At 42.3% G+C, this 26007-nt stretch overlaps 3 protein-coding genes across 4 annotated transcripts; 1 reads left to right on the top strand and 2 right to left on the bottom strand.

Annotated features, from left to right (window-relative positions):
* Nucleotides 1-298: 298 nt before the first annotated feature.
* On the bottom strand, nt 299-13450 carry LOC308095425 (uncharacterized protein). Its single transcript, XM_080442484.1, has 17 exons — nt 13344-13450; nt 12632-12741; nt 12194-12316; nt 11733-11777; nt 11288-11314; nt 9437-9508; nt 9162-9224; nt 8956-8982; nt 8813-8857; nt 8620-8655; nt 8382-8462; nt 7816-7912; nt 5580-5719; nt 4703-4822; nt 3965-4094; nt 2063-2165; nt 299-1198 (listed from the first exon to the last, which is right to left on the bottom strand). The coding sequence occupies exons 1-17, from the start codon at nt 13444-13446 to the stop codon at nt 1129-1131; spliced, it is 1392 nt and encodes a 463-aa protein (XP_080298610.1). The 5' UTR covers nt 13447-13450; the 3' UTR covers nt 299-1128.
* Nucleotides 13451-15701: 2251 nt separating this feature from the next.
* Nucleotides 15702-16133, top strand: LOC308095606 (protein cornichon homolog 1-like; the record flags this gene model as incomplete). Its single annotated transcript, XM_080442657.1, has 1 exon — nt 15702-16133. The coding sequence occupies one exon, from the start codon at nt 15702-15704 to the stop codon at nt 16131-16133; it is 432 nt and encodes a 143-aa protein (XP_080298783.1).
* A 3890-nt stretch (nt 16134-20023) lies between these two features.
* LOC308095801 (cytochrome c-like) lies at nt 20024-23260 on the bottom strand. 2 transcript variants are annotated; one of them, XM_080442871.1, is made up of 3 exons: nt 23115-23260; nt 21595-21777; nt 20024-20428 (listed from the first exon to the last, which is right to left on the bottom strand). In XM_080442871.1, exons 2-3 carry the CDS (start codon nt 21761-21763, stop codon nt 20283-20285), a joined length of 315 nt encoding a protein of 104 aa, XP_080298997.1. In that variant the 5' UTR covers nt 21764-21777; nt 23115-23260; the 3' UTR covers nt 20024-20282. The 2 variants fall into 2 exon arrangements, with proteins under 2 accessions (XP_080298997.1, XP_080298998.1); XM_080442872.1 differs by having other exon boundaries at nt 21595-21773; nt 23115-23252.
* Between the last annotated feature and the right edge of the window lie 2747 nt (nt 23261-26007).

Genomic DNA, 26007 nt, shown 5'->3' with positions numbered 1-26007 from the left:
CATTTCAAGGACCCCCAGTTTGATAGGCCTCTATGCATTAGGCCACCGACCCCCATTTTGACCCCCCCCCCCCCCGTTTTGGAGACCCCAACTTGTAAAATGTTAATTTAACTCTGAGAGTGTACAAATGGATGGTATTTTACTATCAAACATTTAGCTGGAGATCCCCTGGAACTCATAGATGCTGAGAACCAGTGATCCAATGAATACAGAGAGGTGTTACTTTTCAAATGAAATCTTTATTAGGATCGATCAGTCAGCTGAAACTATCTTAAGTCATATATGGAGTTAAAAACAGATTACCACCTAACTGGTTTTACAGTATGAAGCAGCTGCCTTAGTGTTTAAATGGACAGGAATTGATCTTCATGCTACTGCAACAATCACAAATGCTATATTTTGTTTTGCAATGCTACCAATAAAACATGCATTTAATTCTGGCTGCTACTGGAGATTTACAACATTCAGTTCACAAGATATACACACAACTGGCTAACACAACAAGCCACACTGCAGAGAAGCAAATCTTAAAGTATCCCAGGCATAGGCAACAATCGAAAGCAGTTTGCTGCGCACCAGCACATTATTCACATGCTATTTTATCTCTATTTTATTGCCGTCATAAATACACCATCATACATTTGAATAATACATCACACAGAAATAAACATTTACAAACTTCTGATTTGCATAATAAATATCACAGCCTCTTTGGAAATGAGCCACTTTAAGTTTCCTTCTCACTACAATGGAGTTATGAGGAACACAGTATATTTCTGAAGTAACAGTCAGCAAGTCATAGACATCACAGTTAGTGCAGTACAACCGGTATTTCATAGCCCATAGTTATTGGCCATGGCTAACAGTTCTGCAGCCATGAGTACAGCAGCAGATAAATTAGCATAAATTCATTTCCTGAGCCCAGTAGAGGGGTTCAGCCTCCACAGGTGTCACTCAAAGTTCATTCCCGTGATTATTCGTGGCTCAGAACACAGGAGATTCCTTTTAACAGTCCATCAGTTATGTTTTTCTTTTTGGGTGAGCTTCAGCACACACCTTAAGCAGTAAACCTGCCCAAGAACAAGGATTGGACACGCAGCTTGTGTAACTGCCATTGTCTTCCTGGGCTCAGGTATAGTACTTGCAACCAGTGGAGTCGATGAGGCAAGAGTCTGTGCATCGGAGCTGGCCAAAGGACCTGAATAACACAGACACAGTCATTTACCTTACTCATTTGAATGTATGTGTGTATTATTATGGCATGGCGATTAAGGGGCAAGCCATCAAGAAGGGTTTGTCAGTATGTATGTATGTATGTATGCATGCTGTATGTATGTATGTATGTATGTATGTATGTATGTATGTATGTATGTATGTATGTATGTATGTATGTATGTATGTATGTATGTATGTATGTATGTATGTATGTATGTATGTATGTATGCATGCTGTATGTATGTATGTATGTATGTATGTATGTATGTATGTATGTATGTATGTATGTATGTATGTATGTATGTATGTATGTATGTATGTACAATATGTATGTATGTAATAATAATTTAGTCCCCTTTAGTTGTTTTAGGGTGTTTGTCACTGAACATTTATTTGCACATACATTAAGTATGTCAGGTCTCTGCTCTATATTTCAAGTGTCTTAAGACAACTTGCTGTGTTTTGGCATTATAATAAAATTGAATTGAAATGAAATTGAATTGCATTTAACCCATCCTGACTATAAGAAGCAGTGGGCAAGTGCCATTTAATATTGCACCCGAGGAGCAGTTGGTTAAGTGTCTTGCTCAGAGACACTTTGACTCAGGGACACTTTGGGTGCGTTCGGAAATGCGCACCGGGAGCGCACTCGCCTATTAGTTTGAATTGGCCAGTGCGCTCAGTGCTATATGTTTTGAACGCACCCTTTGACACAGACTGGGTGTGCCCGGGGGGAAACTGGCAACCTTCTGATTACTACATTTTCAGGTGTTTATGTGTATGAATACACGTGCACATGCTTGTGTACGTGTGTATGTTTTCATTGTGTGAAAGACAGTGCACGCACCCAGGTAGATATGATTTGCAGGTCTGGTAACCAAAGTCCTTGCCATCGCACTCTTCCATGCCGGCGTGCCTATAGCCATCTCCACAGAACGCCCATTTACAGTCTGGATGGATAGAGGGAAGGAGATAAAGAGACCAGAGGGATGAGAGACATTACTAATTGCCTTGGCACTCCTGCAACTTACGTTGGTGCCAATGCAGCATTTCTTTCTGCTAATTTAATTGAGTTGAGAGGTAGAGTGTGAGACAGGTTGACACAAAGGGCAAGATTAATGAAGATGTGGTCAGGGTCTCGCTGTGCTTAGTCCTTCTACTCTATGCCATGAGACATCACAATCTCAGCAGAAATATGAAAGGTCTGCAGTAGGCTTGAGTGGTATCCCTTTTTTGTACCATAATACTGTGTATTCCTGACATAAACAGTTTAGATAAGGTATACACAGTGGTGTGTTCTACCGTGTTACGCTACATACGTAGTGTGACCTGCAGAACATTTTCGTGGCCAAGCGTAGCCATCCAAAAAACGTCAGAGAAAGCGTATCTGATACGCAGGAGGAGGGGCTGGGGGCAGCAAGAATGTAGACTTCAGTTCAAATAGCCGTTTTCATGTGATAATGTGGCATCTGAGGTGAAGGCTTACGGTGACTTTGTACGGGCCCTTATGTGTGATTATTGTCTTGAGGTGATAATGACCGATGGCCGTTGGAGTTTTGAAGTAATTGACACATTAACTACTTAACAAATAGAGTGGTTATTTCATTCGGCGACCGCGCGCGCACCGCGCGCATGTGCGTGTGCTCGTGCCATGCTGGTGGGAAGGAATAATTATAGTATGCCCTCCGAAAGAACCTAGAACACACCACTGGGTATGTGATATATGACTGTCATGGTCAGGGCCTCTGCCCCTCCCATTCCCTTCTCCGGTTTGTCCATAGACCATATTCACACGGCGGCCATATTGGAATTTAACATTGAAAGTGCCGCCACCCGGGGTGGCTACTTTCATTGACTTCATAGAAACATGGCCGCCGTGTGAATATGGTCTATGAGCTTTCTCCTGTGGCCTTCCCCATGCCCATTTGCCCTGAGTTCTCTCCTGCTGCGCTCCCTGATTGCCATGAGTGAACTCACCTGTGGTTGCCAGCTGAGTCTGGTCTGGCTGACAAGCCTAGAGACAATAAAAACTGTGTGCAAGTTGATTTTTAAGTGTGTGTCAGTCTCTGTATGTTGTAGTTGTGTCGTGTATCTTAGTTCTCAGTTGTAATGTTTATCTGATTCTACATTTATCAAGTGAAGTCTTCGTCGAGTGTTATTCAGTCTCCTGAGTTCCTTGTTTTAAGTTGAGTTCCTGCATTTTGGTCCTAACAACACCAGTCCCTGACAATGACAAACAAAATAAACAGAAATGCTGACCTTTTGGTGATAGAAGTCCTTGTAGCATGTGCAGTATGACATTGTCTAGCCTACAATGATGTGTCTAAAATGCGATTGGCTTTAGACAAGTCTGGCTGGGTTTGAATGCGTATGGTCCATAGAATAATTAAAAGATAGGAAATAAGTGTCCTTTGATAGATTCGGCATGCCTTGCTGGAGGACCAAATGAGACTTGCTGCCATGGTGGATACCGACACATCAGTGGGCTGAATGGTGATGACGTGTGGGTGGTGGCAGACAGACAGTTGAATAAAATCATATGGCTGTAAGATGTCATCTCAAGATAAAGTTGTATGTGTCAATATTTTCATGATTACATGTCTGTATCATCTGTCTTAAGCTGTCTAAATCATACCTTCAGGATTTCTAAATACCCACACAAACCTATTCTGCATAGGTTTTGCTGCATGAATGCATGCGTGCGTGCATATGTGTGTCTGTGTGTGTGTGTGTGAGATCTGGAACTCACTGAGACAAGCATCTGTAACAATCTTGTTGCCGTCATCGCACTCTTCTCCATGCTGGGCCTGGACCTTCCCGTCCCCACACACACCCACTCTCTCTGGAACCTTCTCGGTGGACTGGAATGGCTGGAATGGCTACGTTAACAGAAGACAAGCAGTGATTTACTGGATATCTTGTGGTTTGATAACTGGGGTGATTACAGTGGTGCTAGAATTACAATCAATTGTATTGTTCTTACAGTATAAGGAATTTGACATTGGCAGTTACTCTCTAGTTTCAGCACAGGAACCATAAATATGGAAATATGAATCTACTCAATCTAGAGTCGACAAACTAGACAACAAAATGTGATGACTGTTAGTATGCAGTATGTATTTATAGAATCTATTCATGATATTGTACTGAATACTAAAGTGCACTGAATACTGCATTAAGTACAACACTGTGATTAAAGAATGTAGTACTGGATACCAGCTGCCAGCAATAGTGTTAATGTGCACTAGTGCTGTATGGTTTACAGAACAAGTATGATTCAGTTGTTAATGTTTGGTTCATAATAATAATAATAATAAATAATAATAAACTTTTCATACATAAAGCTCAAAGTACTTCACATTAAGAACAATGAACATAAAACCAGTTTAAAGCTGTACCACCACAGCTAATGAGCTCAGCACAATGCAGCTAATTGTTTGGATTTGATGTGGTTTGATTGGTTGGTGTAGTACAGTCGTTCCAGTACCTGTATGGGCTTCCATCCATCTTTATCTTTGAAGTAAAGGGACCGCTGGTCCTTTCTGAATGCAATGGCATTGTCTGTTTGCAGCTGGTCCAACTCCTCCTCGCTGTTCACCACAAAAATCTACACACACACACACACACACACACACACACACACACACACACACACACACACACACACACACACACACACACACACACACACACACACACACACACACACACACACATTTTAACACTTGTATATAGGTTCACATTATGCAAAAGAAAAGTAAAAATTAACAAGCAATTGCTGGTGAAAAAATCTTAAAACTCCCCCGTGACTAATCTATGGACAATACCTAGGGTGCCAAATATATAAACACAGTCTACATTTATATCCAAGCTAGGCTGTATCTATCAAATGCCCGGCTTTACTCTCATGGGCAGGGGGGGGTGATAAAAGGACCAAGAGGGTGATAAGCTTGCTTGTTGACAGTAATGATAATTTAGTCAAAGTGTTGATCGAATGCTATTTTCTGTTGTCAACATCAGTATCCAAACTCGGGCCATGATGAATGCCCTGTTCAAAACTTTTAATCCCTATTTGAGTGGATCAGATTTGGATTCTGGGTAGTTCAAAACCAAAAAACAGGATTGGTATTACATTTAAATTCCGATCTGTGATAATAGAATAATCTCAGCCAACATTACGTGAATAAGAAATATAAGTTTGATTAATCAAATAATATCTTTAACACTCAAAATCCAAATCTGGTCCGCTTGGATGGGAATTAAAGGTTTTAAACTAAAGAGATACAAGGATTCAGCCTGACAGCAACGACGTGTTAGTTAGTAATGTGTATAATCTTTAGTGTTTTGTGTGGATGAGGTCTTACTGCAGGCACTTTGTTGCTGTTAGCCCGTTGAGTAATGCTTCCGTAGGGGGCGTTACTCGCCCCAGGAATGAACTCACAGTCACAGCGTCCAGGGGGTCCCGACATACCCTTCTCTCCCTTCTCCCCAACCAGGTAAAGACCTGCAGGGCACACCACACAACACAAACACGCTGTAATGTTAGATGATCACCTGATAGTTGATATTACGGTATATTAGGAACTATAATAACAGACTGAGGGCCCTATTCTAAAGCACTTCCCCCCCCCCCTAAACCACGTTAAATACTGATAATGGAGCTGCGCCGCCCCAATATGTTATTCTAGCACCTGCTCTACCCGTCACCATTATGCCGACGCCGTTATTTGCGCATGGAGGTGTGCCCGTGGGCGTGTTGTTGCTATATCCCCCACATTGCCATTCTGCAGACACACATGGGTACGGCTTTTGGGGGGGGGATAGTGGATTCTAAAACCACCCGCCGGTTTCTAAAACCACCCGCCAAGTGCACACAGACACTGCAATGGCTTTGTGTGTTGGACCATGAGCCGTGTTGCCAGCCTTGGCGAGAAATAAGCAACCGCAGGTCTATGAAAACAAAAAGAAGCAACTATAAGGCCACATGAGCACTTCAAACTACTAACTAGAGCTTTCATATCCCCTAAATATTTCAGCCCGGCTCGACTAATAATTGACAAATTAGGCCCAGCCCAGCCCGTCAGTCATTTTTCTAAAGAAGCCTTATTTCTCATTAAATCTTGGTAATTCGTTAAGAACAGGAGTCATTCTACCCTATTCCAACAGTCTATATTTTATTTAAAAAACAGCTTGGCGCAAATAGGGCAATGTTACCTTCTACTGCCCGCTGCCTGTGCTCTCATTTGAAGAAATAATCCAACATTTACTTTGAGGTGAAAAAGACATGAAGAAAGCTCAATAGTCTGAAGATCCATTCTATATGTCATGTTATGGTTTAAACTTTAAAGGGGGCTCTCTGCTGCTGCCGTCATGACAAGACAGCTGATTGATTTGACCTACTTTTGCGTTGCGCTGCCCTGTTGATTAATTATTTGGCATCAGCTGTGTAAGAATATATAACTATTTTAAATGGCTTTCATATACTCTTGGGGATCTGACTAATATGACAAGTTGCTTATTGTGAACACAATAGGCTACAAATTAATATAAATTTTTATTTGGATAAAATAAAAATAAAGAAGGAAAACAAGCCCAATGTGGTCATAATTATCAGACCAGGCAACAGTGCAGACAGGGAGATAGGCTAGAGCATATATTGGATCGGGGATGACGGCTAGCGCAGTCTTCTCTTAAATGGCTTCTGGCACGGTGATTGGTTTTATCATTGTAACGCCCAAACCACACCTATGCATAATGTAACGGGTAGCTCAGGTGTTTGGCGGGTGAGGGGGGTGCCACAGAATACAGAATTTTGCGGGGAAACACCTCTTGCCTAGTCCTAATTCCGTAATTAGTGGTTTGTTCAAATTAAACCTGGAATAGGGGCCTGAGTATCAATGTGGAACATCTCTAGGGTTTGCAGCTGCATGTCTATGTGTGTGTTTGTGTTTGTGTGTGTGTGTGTGTGTGTGTGTGTGTGTGTGTGTGTGTGTGTGTGTGTGTGTGTGTGTGTGTGTGTGTGTGTGTGTTAGGGGTGTGCCGATACACTAATTTCACCAAACGATACGATACGATATTTGGCTCACAACTTCGATACGATTTCGATACGATACGATACGCACTTTTTTATTATGAAAATATATGGGGGAGAAAAAATGCAAACAAATAATTCTGTTTTTGCATTATTCAGACGCAAACTTGTAGCTTTTCAGCTACAATAGCCGTTTTGAATCCAAATAGGGCAATAGTGTGACACCTGACCCGAAAAAAACAACATGTTGTCACCCTTTTCACCTCGGGCTGTTTGCATGCCTGATTATTATTATTATTGTATAAAAAAAATAAAAAAATAAAAAAAACGATACATATCGTCACGAAAACGTATCGCGATATATCGCGGGACGATATATCAGCACACCCCTAGTGTGTGTGTCTGTGTGTGTGTGTGTGTGTGTGTGTGTGCGCGTGCGTGCGTGCGTGCGTGCGTGCGTGCGTGCGTGCGTGCGTGCGTGCGTGCGTGTCTGTGTGTGTGCGTGTCTGTGTGTGTGCGTGTGTGTGTAATTTGTGGATTCAAATAAAGAATTAAAATGTGTGTGTTACCTGAGGCAGGTTGACCAGGGGGCCCAGGGTGGCCAGTGGGCCCTGCTTGTCCAGTGGGACCCATGGCCCCTGTCGATCCAGTGTGGCCTTTTGTGCCCTGTACAACCAGACAACAAAACACACGCACGCACACGCACACACACACACACACACACACATACACATACACATACACATACACATACACACAGAGAAGGTGACCTATATGGTACTGCCACTTGTGCATACCTGGGATACTCTAGTAGGGTGTGTTTGTGTGTGAAATGTGTGTGTGTGTGTGTATTCTTAGAGGATCTAAGACCCTGGGAGAGCCCTCTTCCCCTGTGGAGGTCTATAGTTAGCGCAGGAAGTCAAAAGGCTGTGCGACTGAATTAGCCTGCTTGGCAGTCTGCTCTACTCAGTAGCCGTTTAGTGGTCAGTTTGGGTTTAATTGATGCCAGTGGGTGAAAGAGGGCCACGCCAGGATCTGTGTGAAATGTAAAAAAAACGGGAAACAGATACACCCACCCCCAACCTACCTCTGCGCACACACCCACACACACACACACACACACACAAGCATTCACCTGTTTGCCTCTTTTTCCCGGTCGTCCAGTTGGCCCTCTCTTTCCCGAGACTCCTCCCTCTCCCTTTGGTCCCATCTCACCCTGGGAGAAGATGAGAAGCGGTGAGATTCCCTCATTAACTAATCAATATCAATTACTGTACATGAAATGACATGATATATGAATTACACTACATTATCAATTACAACACAGATACTGGTTTTAGAGTTCATTCAAAACAATTACATGAATTGACTACCTTCTGTCCAAGCATCCCAGGAAGACCAATGGACCCCTGAATAAAGGAGAGAGAGAGAGAGAGAGAGAGAGAGAGAGAGAGAGAGAGAGAGAGAGAGAGAGAGAGAGAGAGAGAGAGAGGGAGAGTTAGAATCCAGGAATTTTCCAATGAACTTTCACTACTTTTACAGAAGAACACTGTTATCTCTACCAACCTTATCCCCCTTTGGTCCCGGTAGTCCGAGGTCACCCCGCCCTCCCTTTCAAGAATAAAGAGTGGAAAGGGATTGAAAGGTCAAACAAAGGTTAATAAAGTAGTGACATTATGACTTAACACGCCATACCATCATAAGCTTACTTTATCTCCTTTGTAGCCGGTCAAACCCTGACAATGACAAAACAAAATATATGTCAGTCGAACAATCATTAAAACAGTGAGGTATCGAGAGCATGGTATATGAATCTATGTACAGTACTTTAGTGACTGTTTAGACTTGTATGTGCGTGCATGCGTGCGTGCATGTGTGTGTGTGTGTGTGTGTGTGTTTTATATAAATTACTAACCTTTGTCCCTGGTGGTCCCCTCAACCCAGGTAATCCCATGAGTCCTGGGTCTCCTTTGTCTCCCTGAATAAAGTAAATACATGAAATTAAATGAAGTGCCACACAAGTAATCCCCCCATCTCCCTCTTCCTGTGTCTGTGAATTAGCATCCCTATTTTTCACAGAAATATACTGAATTTTCTAAAGCTTTATAGCAAAAATGGCTGCTTCCTGTCTTAATAATAAACTGGATTTAAGTATACATAATATAATTTTATAAATAAATAAAAACTCACTTTGGGTCCTTCTGGTCCGGGCCATCCCGGCAGTCCTTGTTTCCCTGGGAGACCTGGTGCTCCGGTGCGACCCTACAGCGACACAGTAGCCAATGAGAAGCCACGCAATTTACCACTACACAGGATGTCATGTTAGTTACTATCCATTGTGCTGTTAAATGTAACATGAGCATCTACAGGTATGTAAAAACCTTGTTTAGATGTCAGTGGAGGATGGTGAGTACCATGTTTGTCAAGTGGGCACCTGCCATGGCAGATATTTGCTTGCGTTAGGCTCATGGCACCTCCAGACTGAGGTCTTAGCAATGAATGCTGGCATCACAAAACCACTCTTCCTTTGTGCAGCAACTGTCTACACTGGCCAATCTCCTCTTGCATACATTACACACCAACAATGTCTAATCAATGTCAATATCACCTCCTGTAATACAATGTCTAATCAAAGTCAATCTTACCTCCTGTAATACAATTTCTAATCACAGTCAATTTTACCTCCCGTATTACGATATCTAATCAAATGTCAATCTTAACTCCTGTAATACAATTTCTAATCAACATTAATGTATCCTTCTGTAATACAATGTCAAATAAATGTCAATGTCATCTCCCGTGACCGTCTATTATAAAACTGATAGTTCCGGCACTTCAGACCCTTGAATATAGTTGGCTGAGCTGCGTTCGAAGCCGTTTATAAACACACACCTGCTTTATAACACACAACTGTGACCCCATGTGTCAGTATTAATAGCATGTTTACCGTTCAGGACCTTCCATGCATTCACATAGCACTCCGCTCAACGTCGGGCCTAACAGCACCCCTTAGCTGTTCTAAAATCACCATGGCCTGTTGGAGCTTATTGCTTTAATCAACATCAACATCACATCCTTTAAGATTGATTAGGGCCAAGGAAGACTTAGGATACAGGTGCTATTCTGACTCCCCCATCCCCACCCGCTGGAATGAGAAGATCCAAATACGCTGCACAATAACCGCTAACCGCACAGTCAGCCTCCTAGATACACCCACCTGCAGAAGTAGCATGGATCCTGCCATTCCAGGCTCTCATTTAGCTCCCTGTCAAAGAAGCAGCGGCCTCCAGAGCCAGCAGACCCTTGCTGCTGTGCAGAGAGTGATTTATCACAGGGAGAGTTGAAGCACTTAGGAAGATTAGAGTGGTGCAGTGCTGGACGGACCCGATCAGCAGGGCTGCATTGTAACATGGGGAGGGCTAATGGATCTAGGCCAAAGGAGAGGGGTTTGGGGGGGGGGGGGGGTGAGGAGAGAAAGGAAGCATAGAGAGGAATAGGCGATCTGCAAGCTCACAACGCATGCACAACAATGGACGAACAGAGACGTACAAAAGAGAGGACGGTAGAGAGGACCAACAGAAGAGAAATGTAAAGGAGAGCGAAGATGAGAGAAGGATGATGAAGGAACACGAGAAGGGTGTAATAAAGAGCAAAATCCTGAGTGATATTGTAAGGGTCACTTCAGCCATCAGGATTTTGCAGTGTAGGGGTATAAGAGACTGGTAGAAAGGAGGAGTGAGAGAGGAGACGGGTGCACTGATGGTCAAGGATGGTTAGCAAGACTTGGTAGAAATGTTCATCACATCAACAATCAGAACACATCCGAAAGGGAGGGGGGGGGGGGGGGGTAGAGCAAGGAGAGGAAAAAGAGAAAGAGAGAGTGGGAGGGGGGGGGCTGCAGAACCACGGGCAGTGAGTGAATGGTGGATGGAGGGGGGTAGAGAGATAGTCCAGATCCCATTAAACGAAGGACAATCTAAATGGAGCGCGTGAGGATGAAAAGGGATGAGCAGGGGAGCGAGAAAGGGAAGAGTGGCTCACCTTTAACCCTGGACGTCCAATTTCTCCCTAGACGGAGGACAAACGAGGAGAGAGGAGACACACGCTCATTAGAGCCAAGACAGACAAGGACACAAACATCATTTATTTTCTGATAGCATGGAGGCGTATTGCAAGATAGAGGCCCACAAATACACACACACACACACACACACACACACACACACACACACACACACACACACACACACACACACACACAGTCACACACACACACACACACACACACACACACACACACACACACACACACACACACACACACACACACACACACACACACACACAGACACACACACACACACACACACACACACACACACACACACACACACGCACACAGAGAGAGAGAGAGAGGGAGAGATGGAGGGATGAAGAGAGATGCACGCACATACGCATTTGCACGAACGCACACACACACACAAACCTTCTCCCCTTTCGGTCCTCTTATGCCAGGCAATCCGCTCTGACCCTGAAAAATGAAACCCAATTTATACACAGCTCACATATCCCCACTGAGCACTCAGCTTTTATAGACAGATCAATGCTAAACAGTTTAACTTTTTTTCATTTATAGATACACTTAACAATATCCCTATATCTGCCGTCTATAGATGCTAATATTATACGGATTACATAATCTGATAAATGTAGGGTCAAATCAAATCAATAAGATACGATCATTTCACTATCCAAAGCAGGTACACATTAAAAACTCAAAAAGTGAAAGAAAAAATTCTCAGCATCTCAAATTTAAATCTCATACACTTTGTCTTTTTACATTGTGTGCATTGATGCATGGCTTGAGTATAATAAGGAAATCAAACAAATTGGATTATATCAGTCCATATACCAAAGTTGTTCTTTCATCCTGAGGAGGGGTCTTACCTCTGGACCCTCGGGTCCGGCAGGACCTGGTGGTCCAGGAGAACAGCCCGGTGTCACCGGTGTATGCGTCTGCTGCTCCACGACTTCTACCACAATGCCAGGTTCCAGCAGGCTGTACTCCCCCTTTAACCAGACAGCATACAACCTCCAATGAATAACTTCATGGCATAGAATAGGGCACAGTTCAGGCCAAGGTTCAGAGTATTGGGTAAATACAACAATGTACACACAGTCATGTTATGTAGGGACCTAAATGAAATGGGTCCATTAAACATGACCAACATTTTAACCACATGGTGTAGAGCCTTACAATGTCTTGCCTGTGTGTGTGTGTGTGTGTGTGTGTGTGTGTGTGTGTGTGTGTGTGTGTGTGTGTGTGTGTGCGTGCGTGTGCGTGCGCGTGCGCGTGTGCGTGTGTGTGTGTGTGTGTGTGCCTACAGCATCCCCGCGTTTCCATAGCTGCGGAGGTGGAGGGAACAATGGAGGTGGAGGAGTTGACATGAGACAACAGGGATCAAACCTCAGAGGATCATCTTCCATCCCGAGAGCTGCCAGACAGACAGATCATAACACGCATCACTTTAATCTGCCATCATCCAAAGATAAAAGGTGTGTGCATGCATGCATGCATGCATGCGTGTGTGTGTGCGTGCGCGCGTGTGTGTGTGTGTGTGTGTGTGTGTGTGTGTGTGTGTGTGTGTGTGTGTGTGTGTGTGTGTGTGTGTGTGTGTGTGTGTGTGCGTGCGTGTGCGTGTGCGTGTGTGTGTGTGTGTGAGTGATTTGTAATTCACACACATGCGCGCACACACACACACACACACACACACACACACACACACACACACACACACACACACACACACACACTTCACCCTACAGCAATGAAAGAGTATGGTCTTCTATGTGTAAAAAAGTGCCATGATAATTTAGGCCTAACTTCTGTCCTGATCTTTGCATTATCATCATCATTGATGATCATTTAATTTAACTGAATTGAGTTCTCCTAAAGATAACCTGATGAAGGTCTAACAGACCGAAACGTTGCTATTCACATTAAATATTTGTAATTGCATTTAACAGCCGCGCATTTGAAGACAGTGTGCAGTGTTCTTTCTTTAACTGAATTGAGTTTAAATGTAATTGAACTTACCTAAGCCAGCAGCGAGGATGGTGTCCATGACAGACGGGTGGGAGAAGGCCCACGCCGACCACAGGAACATGTGGAGGGTCACTGCGGTCTGTAACTGCTTCATTCTGTCTCCTAGTCAAAAACACAGTGGCTGTCACTCAACCTGTTCACTCTCGCCCTGTTGCTGCTGCATGTGCAGCATGCAGTCACTGATCGGTGGGTGGGTGGGTGGGTGTCCTCTTTCCTTATGCCCTACACACACTACAGTGAGTGAGGAACGTGTCTGTCTCTCATCTCCTTAAGCGACTGTCTTGTCTGTCAGTTTGTTTGTATGTCTGTGTCTCTCTATCCCTCTCTCTCCCTATCCCTATCTCTCTCCTTAGGACAATATAAACTTGCTGGAGCTCCACACACACACACACACACACACGCACTCGCACACGCGCACACACACACACACACACACACACACACACACACACACACACACACACACACACACACACACACACACACACACACAGCAGAGCAGATGCGATGCATCCACCGCTGTAATTACAGCCGTGCGCCAACACCCCCCTCTCAGCTGTGCCCTGTACCAGAATTAGAAGGGGGGCATTTGCCAGGAGTCAAAACATGATAGTAGCCCAGCCGTGTACAGTAACAGCTTCATCATCAACAATACCCACAGGATTCATTGATTAATCATTATTACGCAGGCATAGACTACACAGACATTGGTCTTGTTAGGGGGTTAATATCACACAACTCGTAGCCTAATGCATTGGTTCTCGAGTGGGGTCCGGGGACCCCCAGGGGTCCTTGGGGGGGTTCCAGGGGGTACCCATCAAAATGTGTTAATACAGCATCACAATCATTTGAACCACTTTATCCATTTAAATGTTGACTATTAAAAAATAGCAAATCTACAAGCTCACAAGGGGAGCTTGTACATCTGCTATTTTTTTGGGGGGGGGGAGAAAGATCTTGAAAGTGTTTAAAATGTTTAACACAAAATGTTCTCTTCTGGGTTTCTCTGGCACAAAACATTGTCAGATGGAGGTCCCCGGCCAAATATATATCAATTTGGGGGTCCTTGACACGAAAACGTGTGAAAACCACTGGCCTAACAAATTCACATTGTCCTCAAAATTGTCATTAAATGGACATGGACGGCAATAAAGCACTTAACCAGGACAAAGTAAAACACAGCAGTCCACCAGTGCGTGCCAGTCCCGTGCACATGTACAAAGATGCTGCGGTACCCACAACCATAGACTCTCAGACCTGTATCATTTCTAATTCCCTTGGTACCAGTCAAACCTTTTGCTCAAAATAGCTGCCTGGGTTATACAAAGCAGATTTAGCACTATTGTCAAGGGGGTGAAACAATGTCCATGCGTTTTTAGCCTACCTTATTACCTTTGACTTCTCCCGACGCTGTGGTGCTGATCTCTGCACCGGCCAACTGCGGATCCTGTGTCTCTCAGCTTGATCAATACGATCTGTTTATCGACCGACCGCTGTATTGATCTTCACGGCTCAATAACGTCACTGTTGCAGAGGTCCTTTCCCCTGTGCCCAAGAGAACATCAAATCAACAATCTTTGTTGTACAAGGTGTCTAGGCTAAGTGAGCTTGAATCATCATTATTATTATTATTATTATTATTATTATTAATAATATTATTTGTCAGGAGAACCGAGAGTCGACGTTGCTTTGGTCACTGCATGTATCATCAGAACATGATATTCAAAGTTGCTCGTGTTTTATGTTTTGTCTAATGTCGCCCTCTACTGGCTATGTCAGTCCATGCACGGGGAAGTCTTGTTAACCCTCTCATCATGTCCCCTAGTCTGGACATGGGTGAACCCAAAAATAGTGCCCAGTTCTACCCCAAAATATTGCCCAGTTTCCCCCCAAAACCCAGTACCAGTTAAGTGGCCACCCAGTTCTCTGGAAAAATGGGCCCAATTCTCACAAGTGCCTAGTCCTATGGTTACCCCATACTTTGGCAGTCATGGCTGCAGGTTCTGCTCTCCTCTGGTTATGTCGTCATCATCATCATCATCATCATCATCATCATCATCATCATCATCATCATCATCATCATCATCATCATCATCATCATCATCATCATCATCATCATCATATCATCATCGTCTTGTCACTGTGCAGTATTTAAACCCTGGTTTCTCATCAACTCATTGCCAGAGTTTAGTAGTGCCTTTCATCGTTTGCATGCTCCCCATGATGTTAATCTGATCCTTGTGCCTCGTGTTCCTGTGTTCTTCATTTGGGTTTACAAATTCTGACCTGCCACCTGACACCGGATACCTCATCTCTATACAATCTCAAAGCAAGCTGGCTGGAGAAAAAATGGTCTTCACATTCACCGTCTGTTGTTATATGCTTGCTCTATTGCTTATAGTAGCCCTAATCTTCTTTGCTTTTTGGCATATTGTATTCTTCCATGAGCTGAAGGTTGACCACAGGAATCCTATAGACCATTGCAAAATGTTAAATCCCCTGGTGCTCCCAGAGTACCTCATCCATGTCTTCTTCTGTGTGATGTTTTTCTGTGCTGCAGAGTGGCTCACCCTCAGCCTCAACATGCCTCTGCTTGCATACCACATCTGGAGCTACATGAGCAGGCCAGTGATGAGTGGCCCAGGACTGTATGACCCCACAACCATCACGAAGGCCGACATCCTTGCATACTATCAAAAGGAGGGATGGTACAAACTGGCTTTCTACTTTTTGTCATTCTTCTATCTCTACGCGAGGCTTTATGTTCTGATGAGCCCATAGAACTGCCCATAGACCTAGAGATTTACAGCATTTCAGGGTCTCCATGTGATTTAACATATACATACCGTATATCTTATGTCATCGAATAACAGATGCTTCAGGCCATTCACATTTAGATTTTCAGGGCGCAAAGCGGCCTGAAAATCCAGTAGCACCGATCAGAGCATCATGGATGTCACCTTTGTGACTTGGATTCCAAATTGGGCACAAATTGGACTAGACTTTTTCAGAGAGACAAATCGGGTGGTTGAATCGGGCTGAAACCGTGCCCAAATATGGAGTCATACAGTATGTCATATTACGTGAGAGATGACGGGAGTCATAGACTGGCCACATGTCCGAGATCCAAGTAAAGCCAAGCTGTTATTGGATCCAGTTGATATGTCAGTGACTCTTTTCAATGTCTCAGTCAAACTGTCTTAAAATGTAATTTTTGCCAGACCCAGGGGGTCGGCCTACATGAGGCTTTGTCTGTCCCTCTTTTCCTCCCGGTCAACGTTTTTCCTCCCTGACCCTCTTTTTGATTGGCCAAGCTTAGCGTGACGTAGTGCTTTATAAAGTGGTTTGTAGGTGTGTTACGTACTAGGAATTTATTCTGGGTCTGGCAGAACCAGGTCTCCTGGTCTTGTTAGATGACACAAGTGTCGTCTATTCACATTGAAGATCCTTACACCATCATTAAGGTGTTAAATGAAGAAGTAAGCTAGTAAGCTGTCTAATGGTTTCAGTCAAATTTCTCAGGACAGATTTTCAATGTGCAAATAAAAATGTGTCAGCAGGATGGCTGTTTAGCTGAATAGGAGCTGTCCTGAGGGCAGGCCTGCAAGCAGGAAGCAAGGAAATGACCATAAAGGGGCACAACCAAGCCTGATTTCCTGTTATTCTAACATTGAAATGAGTTTGCACCCAGAAAATAAATATCTATATTTTAACCGAATGGGTTCTGTTTTGGTCCAACAACACCTCATCTAAAATTATAAAATTGTTTCTGACTCCAAATTTGGGCAAGGTGTCATCCTGATCCGAGCCCCATTGACTTCCAAAATATAGACTAACTAGGGCAATGCCCGTTGGGAATGTATTGCATGCCCCTCCTGTCCTCTGTTATATGACACACGCCAGGTTTGAAGTCCATCAGTCCGACGGTTCTCGAGATATGCAGGATTTGCATTTATGTAGAATATTAAAACAAGAATAAAGAAATGTGTGGAGGTACTAAGTTGATGATCAGTCCAGCAGTTGGCGAGATTAGCTCCTTACAAACACACGCATAAAGATGGAAAGATTGATAATGCAATTCTTTTCTTAACAAAGCTATATTTTAGATTTTGGATTTGGATTTTTGGAAAGGATTCGAGAACTGTTGCATCTCATCCACAAGCTACTATACAGTGTGATTTACTTTACTATGTCTAAATAAAGCAGTTGATAGGTGGTTTCCTTTCACTCAAGCTCATATCAAGTTAACGATAGTTAACAATTGATCAAATCCGTTGCACTCACCACTCTCAGGTCTGAAAATAGAATTTTATTAAGGCTAAATATAAAAACATACTGGTTGAAATAATTGTACAGGTTGTAAATCTACTAGAGTATTTCTAAAAAGTTCCATCTCTGCAGGTAACATTTGCTACTACTAGCAAATATTTCATATGACAGTCCTGAGTCCCACCCTGCTTGTTCCCTCTGTGCTTTCCTTTGGGTAGTGGCATTACATTAGTGATGATGATGTCAAACGGTTCAAAATAGTTTCGTAGTTTGAAGATGGTTAAGTTTAGGTATGGGTTCGGTGTAGTTTCAGGTATGATTCTGGGTGGAAGGACAGTTATTAACACAACACATATGTACACACAACACAGAACCTGCACAGAACACACATACACACACACACACACACACACACACACACACACACACACACACACACACTGACTGGGGTGGACCAAAGTTGATTACATTTAAACCGGATTTATAATTTTCAACTTTTTTTTTTCCCCCCTCATTCTTTTATGACCTACTTTCATCAAGTACCTTCAGCTGTAGGCTACAGATCTTAGATTTTGAAACTTAATGTAAACAAGAGGGTTATCAAAAACATCATTATTAGGAGTGGGAGGGTCCTTCAGGGTTCATGCTAGTCTCAATAAGGGCTGCACAATATATCGAAAATGTATCGTCATCATCACAATGTATCGTCATATCAACATGCACAATATTCATATTGCAGAAGACATTCTTCATCTAACTGGTTTTATTCATTTCAACAATCAGATATAAAGGATGTTTTTGGTTAGATTATAAGAAAAATGTTTTAAGCGGAGCTGTAACTGTATTGCTAAGTTGGTGGTATATTCATTGATCATCAATAGCCGCTGTAGCAAAGTTCAATGTTTTTAGTAAAAGCATGTTGGAAATGGAAATATGATCCATCTCTTTCTTCTTTTTTCAGTGTGTGCACACAGGAGTAGAATTGTCTGGGTTTTATTTTAGCAGCACACCTAAGGCAGAAAGACTGGTTTTACTAACTAGTATTTGTTTACTTATCGCGAGTCATATCGTCATCGCAATATTCAACATCGCATATCGCATGTTTTCCTAATATTGTGCAGCCCTAATCTCAACCACATGTGCATGACTGACCTTACTGACATCCGTATGCCACACTTAAGATTTGTTAATTTATTATTCAAAATAAACTCTCAAAGCATGGTGTGTTTTTATGTCTTGTCTCCCTGACTTTATCAAGTCAATGCAAAGATTTCAGACCAGAAAGTATAAGTATAAAAGTATAAAACAAAGGGTAAGTTCAGCGATTTCAGACCTATACAGTTATATAATGCGTCTCTTAGTACTTGAACCTTAGAGGATATTAGCTCCAGTGTCAGCCGTTAGTATAGTGACTAGATCATGCCTAACCTAACCAATACAGTCGGTGCTGTGGCAAATACAAATAATATATTAATGTATCTAATTTGCAAGAGTTACTTTCTACATTTACTCTCAACCTCACTGTATGACCTACAAAGGTCTCTTTGGAGCTATTTTGACATAAAATGCCATAAAAAGGACCTCCCCATTTCAACCGATAGCTGATCCTGGAGCCAATATTCTTGTAGACCCAAGCGCTACAGATGAGTAATGTACAGTATAAGAGGCATTTATAGGTCTAAACTTGCTATACATTAGATATACAGTACAGTACAACAGCAATAAAAAGATCAATAGACATTCATGGCATCCATCCAGTGAAAGTAAAGGTTGTGAAAGTAAAAGTGCATTAAGTAAAGTATTGTACAGACAATACAATGTTCCCCATCCAAGTTTGTCTCGTTGAACAAGTCTGATAGTCTCTGATGGAATGACTATGTCTTACAAAAAATGTTTTGGTCACAACCTACTGAGTGAGAATCAAAAAACATACAACATACACTAACAGCCTGCTATAGCAGTCCATACTTATAGTATAGCAGTCTATAGTTATAGTAGTCTTATACAGCACCAGTCTATAATGTACAGTAGCAGTTGTTTTAGCAGTCTAAAGTCAGCAGTTAGCTATAGCTAGTCAGTTTTGTTTTTGTAAAACCCAGAGTAAGTCTGCAGCATTTTATAAGGCCCGTTCTGAGAACTATGTGGAAAATATCCAAGCAACAAAGTAACTCCTAATTAAAAACAGCCCCGCAAAACAAGAAAAGGAATGGCAGCAAAACAGAAGAGCAGTGAGCACAAAGGCACACAAAAAGTATGTTTTTACGTACAGTATCAACAAATATAAATCATGACAAAAAATAAATATGACTAACCTCTTGAACCACTGTTATGTCCCAAATGTATGATGCCTAAAGTTTATGTTTTTGTCCATGTCTATTGGTGCAAGTGTGCGTGTGTGTGTGTGTGTGTGTGTGTGTGTGTGTGTGTGTGTGTGTGTGTGTGTGTGTGTGTGTGTGTGTGTGTGTGTGTGTGTGTGTGTGTGTGTGTGTGTGTGTGTGTGTGTGTGTGTGCCTAATTTATGCTCTGTCGCATAACAGTGTCGTAGGCCAAACATGGCCGGCCTACAAGTTCACAACGCGTTGCATCCGTGATGCGTTGTGAGCTTGTAGGTCGGCTATTATCGGCATGCGACAGCATCGTATGACGAAGTATGAATCGGGCTTAAGAGGTGGCATCCTTTAAATAGGCTATAATGTCCGTTCGCTCTCTCTTCTTTCTGAGACCGGAAAAGATCATCTTGGTTCCTGGGATGTATTTCTTGGGATTCTTAAGATACACCATCAAAGTGTCTTCTCCCCACACTATACCTGGAATTCAGGGACAGAGATACACAGGTTTTGCATTATTATGATCATGAGGACTTTTGTCTTATTTCCCTTGACTGCATTCCTTTTGTAACCACAACCATCACTACTACAACCTAACCTTTTTCTATCACCATACAACAGCATTATCATTAATAAGAGTGTAGTAGCTGTTGTACTAGTAGCAATAGTATCAACGACAGCAGCAATGCAGTAGTTGTTGTTGTTGTTGTACATGTGCTGCTGCAGTACTACTAGTAATAATTGTAGTTGGTGTGTGTGTGTGTGTGTGTGTGTGTGTGTGTGTGTGTGTGTGTGTGTGTGTGTGTGTGTGTGTGTGTGTGTGTGTGTGTGTGTGTGTGTGTGTGTGTGTGTGTGTGTGTGTGGGGTCAGAGTCCCATGCACATGGTGCATTATGTAAAGCACTTTGAATTACCATCGTGTATGAAGTGATATATAGTACAAATAAACTTGCCTTGTGACTTAAAGAACGTCCTATTTACACACAGATGTACCATGTGTTTAACTAAATGTACACACACACGCACACGCCCACGCCCACGCCCACGCCCACACACACACACACACACACACACACACACACACACACACACACACAATGTGTTCTTCAGCGGTTCTTTGGTTGAGGTGCTATAAATCACCGCCGCCATAAGAACCTGTAAAGTCCCTGTATGGTTCTTTAGAGGTTCTTTCTTCAGCTCAGTTTAGCCACCTCTAATGGGTCTTGTAGCACCATTTGACCAAGGTGATATAAAGCCCTTTTAATATACAGTAGGTGCTATCAAAGAAGTTCCCCTTATGAGCCAAATATCCGTTTTTTGTGCTATTTAGCTTTAGCACCATTTGTTTTCAGATTGTATAAGTAGGACAGTATAGGTTTGATTGCACTTCTGTACTGAGACTGTATGTGGGAGGAAGGAATCTCATCAACGTAACCCTGCCGGTTCAGACCTGCAGCTAATACCAGCCTTAAAGAACACACTCCTTAACACTGACCTTAACGTCTCTCTCTCTCTCTCTGCGCACACACACACACACACACACACACACACACACACACACACACACACACACACACACACACACACACACACACACACACACACACACACACACACACACACAATCATGCAGTGTGACTGACTTACCCTTATCAATATTAGCCTGTGTGTAGGAGTAGCCCGGTGACTGGCCTGTCTTCCTACCAAACAGACCCCAAAGGTTGGGTCCCACCTTGTGTTTCCCCCCCTCATCCACCGTGTGACACTGAGAACACTTCTGGACAAATGCCTTCTTCCCTTTCTTGAGGTCCCCCATCACTACACAGCTGTCTGCCCAGAGGGAAGAGAGAGCTCAGTCAATCCATACATGATACATGTACCAATGTGTTACAGAACAGTGGTGCTCAGTCATGTCATGGTGTTGTATTGTAATGTAATGTCATTATGATTCACTTATGTGAACAAAAACACATGAATAATGTAACAAATTCACCCATGGCATAGACCAAAATAAATAAAAACAAGCGAAGCATAGGCCTATTTCACGTTTCCTACAGAAAATCGCCCACTTGAATAATCCTATAGAATAAAATTTATGTTGTGGTCAAAATATAGGCTGAAATCAAAATAAGATTCAGACAGCCAACAGCCAACATGTATTATGCCAATGTACAAATATGATTTTTTTTGTATGCTTTTTAAACATTTGTTTGGTTTTAGTTTTTTTTTCGGTAGAACTTGGCCTACCTGGGACTAGCCTACAGTTGCTATCAACAACCACTTTTCCATCGGCAGCTCATCTGACTGCGCTAGGCTGCGCCCTAGCCCTGATACAAGACTGATTATATTATATAACAGTCATGGATGAACTTCAACATAGTGTTTGCACTTTTTCTCTTTTTAGCCCGTACATCTTCATTTACGTTCAAATTTCAAATATAAAGGGCATACCTCATGGCCACAAATGTTTCAACTATGTACGGTTCCTCAAAAATATCCGTACTTTCCGTATTGTTCAATAAAAAGCATTTTAATCCGATTGTTGGCCATTTTCTTCGCATTTTATCCATATGCTTTCAACAACGCGACCCTATCGGTTGGAAGGTGTATTGCACTCTGATACATTATAACTAATTATAACATTATGGCCATTAATCGGATTAAAATGCTTTTTATTAAACAATACGGAACATACAGGTACAATTGAGGGCCCGTACATAATTGTAACATCCGTGGCCATGGGGTAGCACTTTATAATTGAAATCTGCGCATATGTACGGGCCAAAAAGTGAGAAAATGCTAACTTTATGTTGAAGTTCATCCATGACGGTCATGACAGATGACCGTCTTGGAACCATGTCTAGGCTGCGCCCATGAGATGAAACAACTTACTTGAACTTTAAGATGTTGCTAATAGTGAGTAGTGGAATTCCTTTAAGTGACTTCTAACACGTTTTGACTGATCTTTATAATAAACCATGATACATCGAATGTCCATAAACGCCCATCATTACCAGAAAATGTAGAACAGATCGGGAGAGATTTAAAGCAGGAAGGAAAACAAAACCACGGAGAGACTCGTCATGTCAAGTTTCTTTTTAGTCTAATTGTTTTCGTTATTAGAACTGCAACTCGGATATAAATAACAACAAGCTAAACAAGCTTACCTGACTTAATGGGACGATTGCGCTGGGTATATTCACAGGTATCCGCACCTTTTCTAGGTCAGATCGTAGGCTATTGTTGAATGTTTATGTGTTTGTAAATTGTCAGTGTGCATGCTTCACATTATAAGCCCTACCTACATCTCACAGACTGTCTGCTCCGGATTGGACTGTTTAAAAAAACATCTCAGATTTCTCTCACTGAGCCAAAGTTATGATTCACTCAGTCTCAGCCTGTAGCCTACCGAAAAAGGAGCTGTCATAAAAGTGAATGAATATTGCGTAAACTATAGGGCGATGTTAGGTATTCGATCACACCCATTTTGTTTCCAAAAGGTAACAAAACATAGGCGTTTGAAACGATCTATAGGTTAAGCCTGCTGCTGTGCTGTGAGACAGGTGATAAACTTACTTACAGTGGTGGAAAAAGTATTTTTTTTTTTATTTAAGTAAAAGTATCAATACTGCAATGTAGAAATAGATCTGTTACAAGTAAAAGTCCATTTACTTGAGTAAAAGTACAAAAGGATTGGTATCAAAATGTAGGCCTACTTAAAGTATAAAGTATACTCATTATGCAGAATGTCCGTTTTCACAAGTTTTCAAATGTAGGCCTACAAATTAAAATGTATACAAATCTTTTGAAAATAGCAGATCTACAAGCTCACAATGGTTGCTATGAGAGGCATTGTGAGCTAGATCGGCTATTTTCAAATGGCCTAAATGTATATAGGCAGATTCAGAAGTGGCGGTTACTGTATGTTTTGTAATAAAAAAGCTACAAAGTAAACTACTAACTACATACATACTTATTTACTTTACACCACACCACTGTGTAAACTTATTTAGAAGTCGGAAGAGTCCTGCTCCGGCATAAGCTTTTTATTGACAAGCTGTGGCGTGCTTGAGTGCTGTGTTTGTGCGCCCTACAATAGCCATAGTACAATTATGAGCTTAATTGTTGCGTTCATTCATAATTGAACCCAACAACAGTAGGCCTACATAGTAGCTACTATGTAGGCCTACATAGTAGCTACTATGTAGGCCTACTGTTGTTGCGTTCAATTATGAAATTAAATTAATTTAAGCCATAGGGCCGGGACGGGGTGTGTGCGTCTTCCTGTATGCTTGTCACCGTGATCTTGGACCGCGCCCTCCACAGTCTCGTGGAAGCGCTTGGGGGCATGGTGGGGCATCGTGGGGGCATGGGCATGGTGGGGGCATGGTGAAGCAGTGGTGGAAACTCAAGTACTGTACTTAAGTAAAATTTCGAGGTTATTATCGGCTATTTTCTGCTCAATTTGAAAACTTGCGAAATGGGACATTCTGCATAAGGAGTAGTAGCCTACTTTTACTTTTGGTACTTTAAGTACATTTTGATGCCAATACTTTTGTACTTTTACTCTTAAGTAAATTGTGAATACCGAACTTTTACTTGCAACAGAGTATTTCTACATTGCTGTGATACTTTTACTTGAGTAAAAAATATGAGTATAGGCTACTTTCTTCCACCTCTGTTAATAAGCCATAACGAGCTGAATGGGACAGGTGCAGGTGTAGAACTAGAATAGATCTTCTTCATGCCCGTCTCTGGTAATCCTAACCTCGCGTCACCAGTCTTTCCACCTCGGAGGAAAGACTGGTGACGGTAATCCTCATGGATCCAGCCCGCTTTCTCTGCCATCCAGGAGGGGGCCTCCCCTGCAGGAGTGCAGCTCACGGGACCGGGTCATCCTGATGACTCCTGATTTAGTAGGCTATACAGGATAAACAGGTGAAGTTATTGGTGATGAAATTAAGTGATGAAACACACAAAAAAGCAGACACAATTGGACTGGAACGCTATCAAATTGAACATGATAAATGACTTTGTCTGGATCTCTCTCCTGATTGGTATCCTGACCTGAAAAATAAATGTTCAGTTTACTAAAGAGATTGGGGAGATCCTTAAGGAACAAACAGTATAATAATCATTACTACTGGAATATAGAGCTTCACCATTTAATCTGGAGAACAGATCGATGGGAACATGGCATAGTGGGTAATGTGAATAGCAAATAAATGGTAGAAAGAATTAAAAGAAAGTGTGAAAGCGCAAACTAGCCTGAACTTTTACTTGGTGTCTGGTTCCATCTAGTGTCCAGTTACAGTAGTGAGCAACTTTCAAATCAGCATGCACGTGTGCATGCTTGCGTGTGCGTGCGTGCGTGCATGTGCATGTGCGTATGTGGGGTTTTAATTGCGCCAGAGCAGCAACAACACCATATAAAAGAGTCACAAGAAAAACTAAATATATAATATATATCTAAATTATTTTCTACAGCCCATATCTGCTACCATTCATTTCATTGTGGTAAGTGTGTGACAGGTGTCATTGCACGCCTTGATTTACTCATCATTTGGGCTAAACTCATTCAGCCCAGAGTATATTAGTAATATTATATTATCTAATACGGCTCTGATTCAGCCCACAGACCTGTGAGGTCACTGACTTTTGACCAATTACAAGTAGGCTTACACCTGCTTGTGTGATTTGAACAATGGCTGCCTGCATGCTGATGAACAAAAGTAAACATGAAGGCAGCACAAGTCACATTGGAAACAGCGTGAAGCTGTCAATGTTGTTAAATCACCTGTCAACTTAACAAGGGCCGGACAGGACAGGCAGCACGTCGCTATACAGAGACACAATGAGCTCATAAAGAGAAACAGGTTGTCGACTTCTTCTCTATGAGGTAAGTTCAGGCAAGCCATATAAAACTTAAAATCACCCATTCCCTTTCCATTTCTGTATATTGAATAATACACTTTGTCTATCTTCTAATGATGACTGCTATTTTTGCTGTTAACAACGAGTTTTAATTGGGACATGATGTTTGACACAATGTGTTGCAAG

This window comes from Gymnoscopelus braueri (genome assembly GCF_963280865.1).
Source record: "Gymnoscopelus braueri genome assembly, chromosome: 11".
Lineage (NCBI taxonomy): Eukaryota > Metazoa > Chordata > Actinopteri > Myctophiformes > Myctophidae > Gymnoscopelus > Gymnoscopelus braueri.
This window is presented reverse-complemented; position numbering and strand designations above follow the sequence as displayed.

Excerpts from the sequence above, each read along its gene's own strand:
- LOC308095801 (XM_080442871.1), bottom strand. The coding sequence starts at position 21,763 with ATGGGGGACCTCAAGAAAGGGAAGAAGGCATTTGTCCAGAAGTGTTCT. Across the intron at positions 20,429-21,594 it reads ACAGGCTAATATTGATAAGG|GTATAGTGTGGGGAGAAGAC; the intron begins GTAAGTCAGTCA and ends CCTGAATTCCAG.
- LOC308095425 (XM_080442484.1), bottom strand. The coding sequence starts at position 13,446 with ATGAAGCAGTTACAGACCGCAGTGACCCTCCACATGTTCCTGTGGTCG. Across the intron at positions 11,778-12,193 it reads CCGGACCCGAGGGTCCAGAG|GGTCAGAGCGGATTGCCTGG; the intron begins GTAAGACCCCTC and ends TTCATTTTTCAG. Across the intron at positions 8,463-8,619 it reads CTGGGATGCTTGGACAGAAG|GGTGAGATGGGACCAAAGGG; the intron begins GTAGTCAATTCA and ends ATCTTCTCCCAG.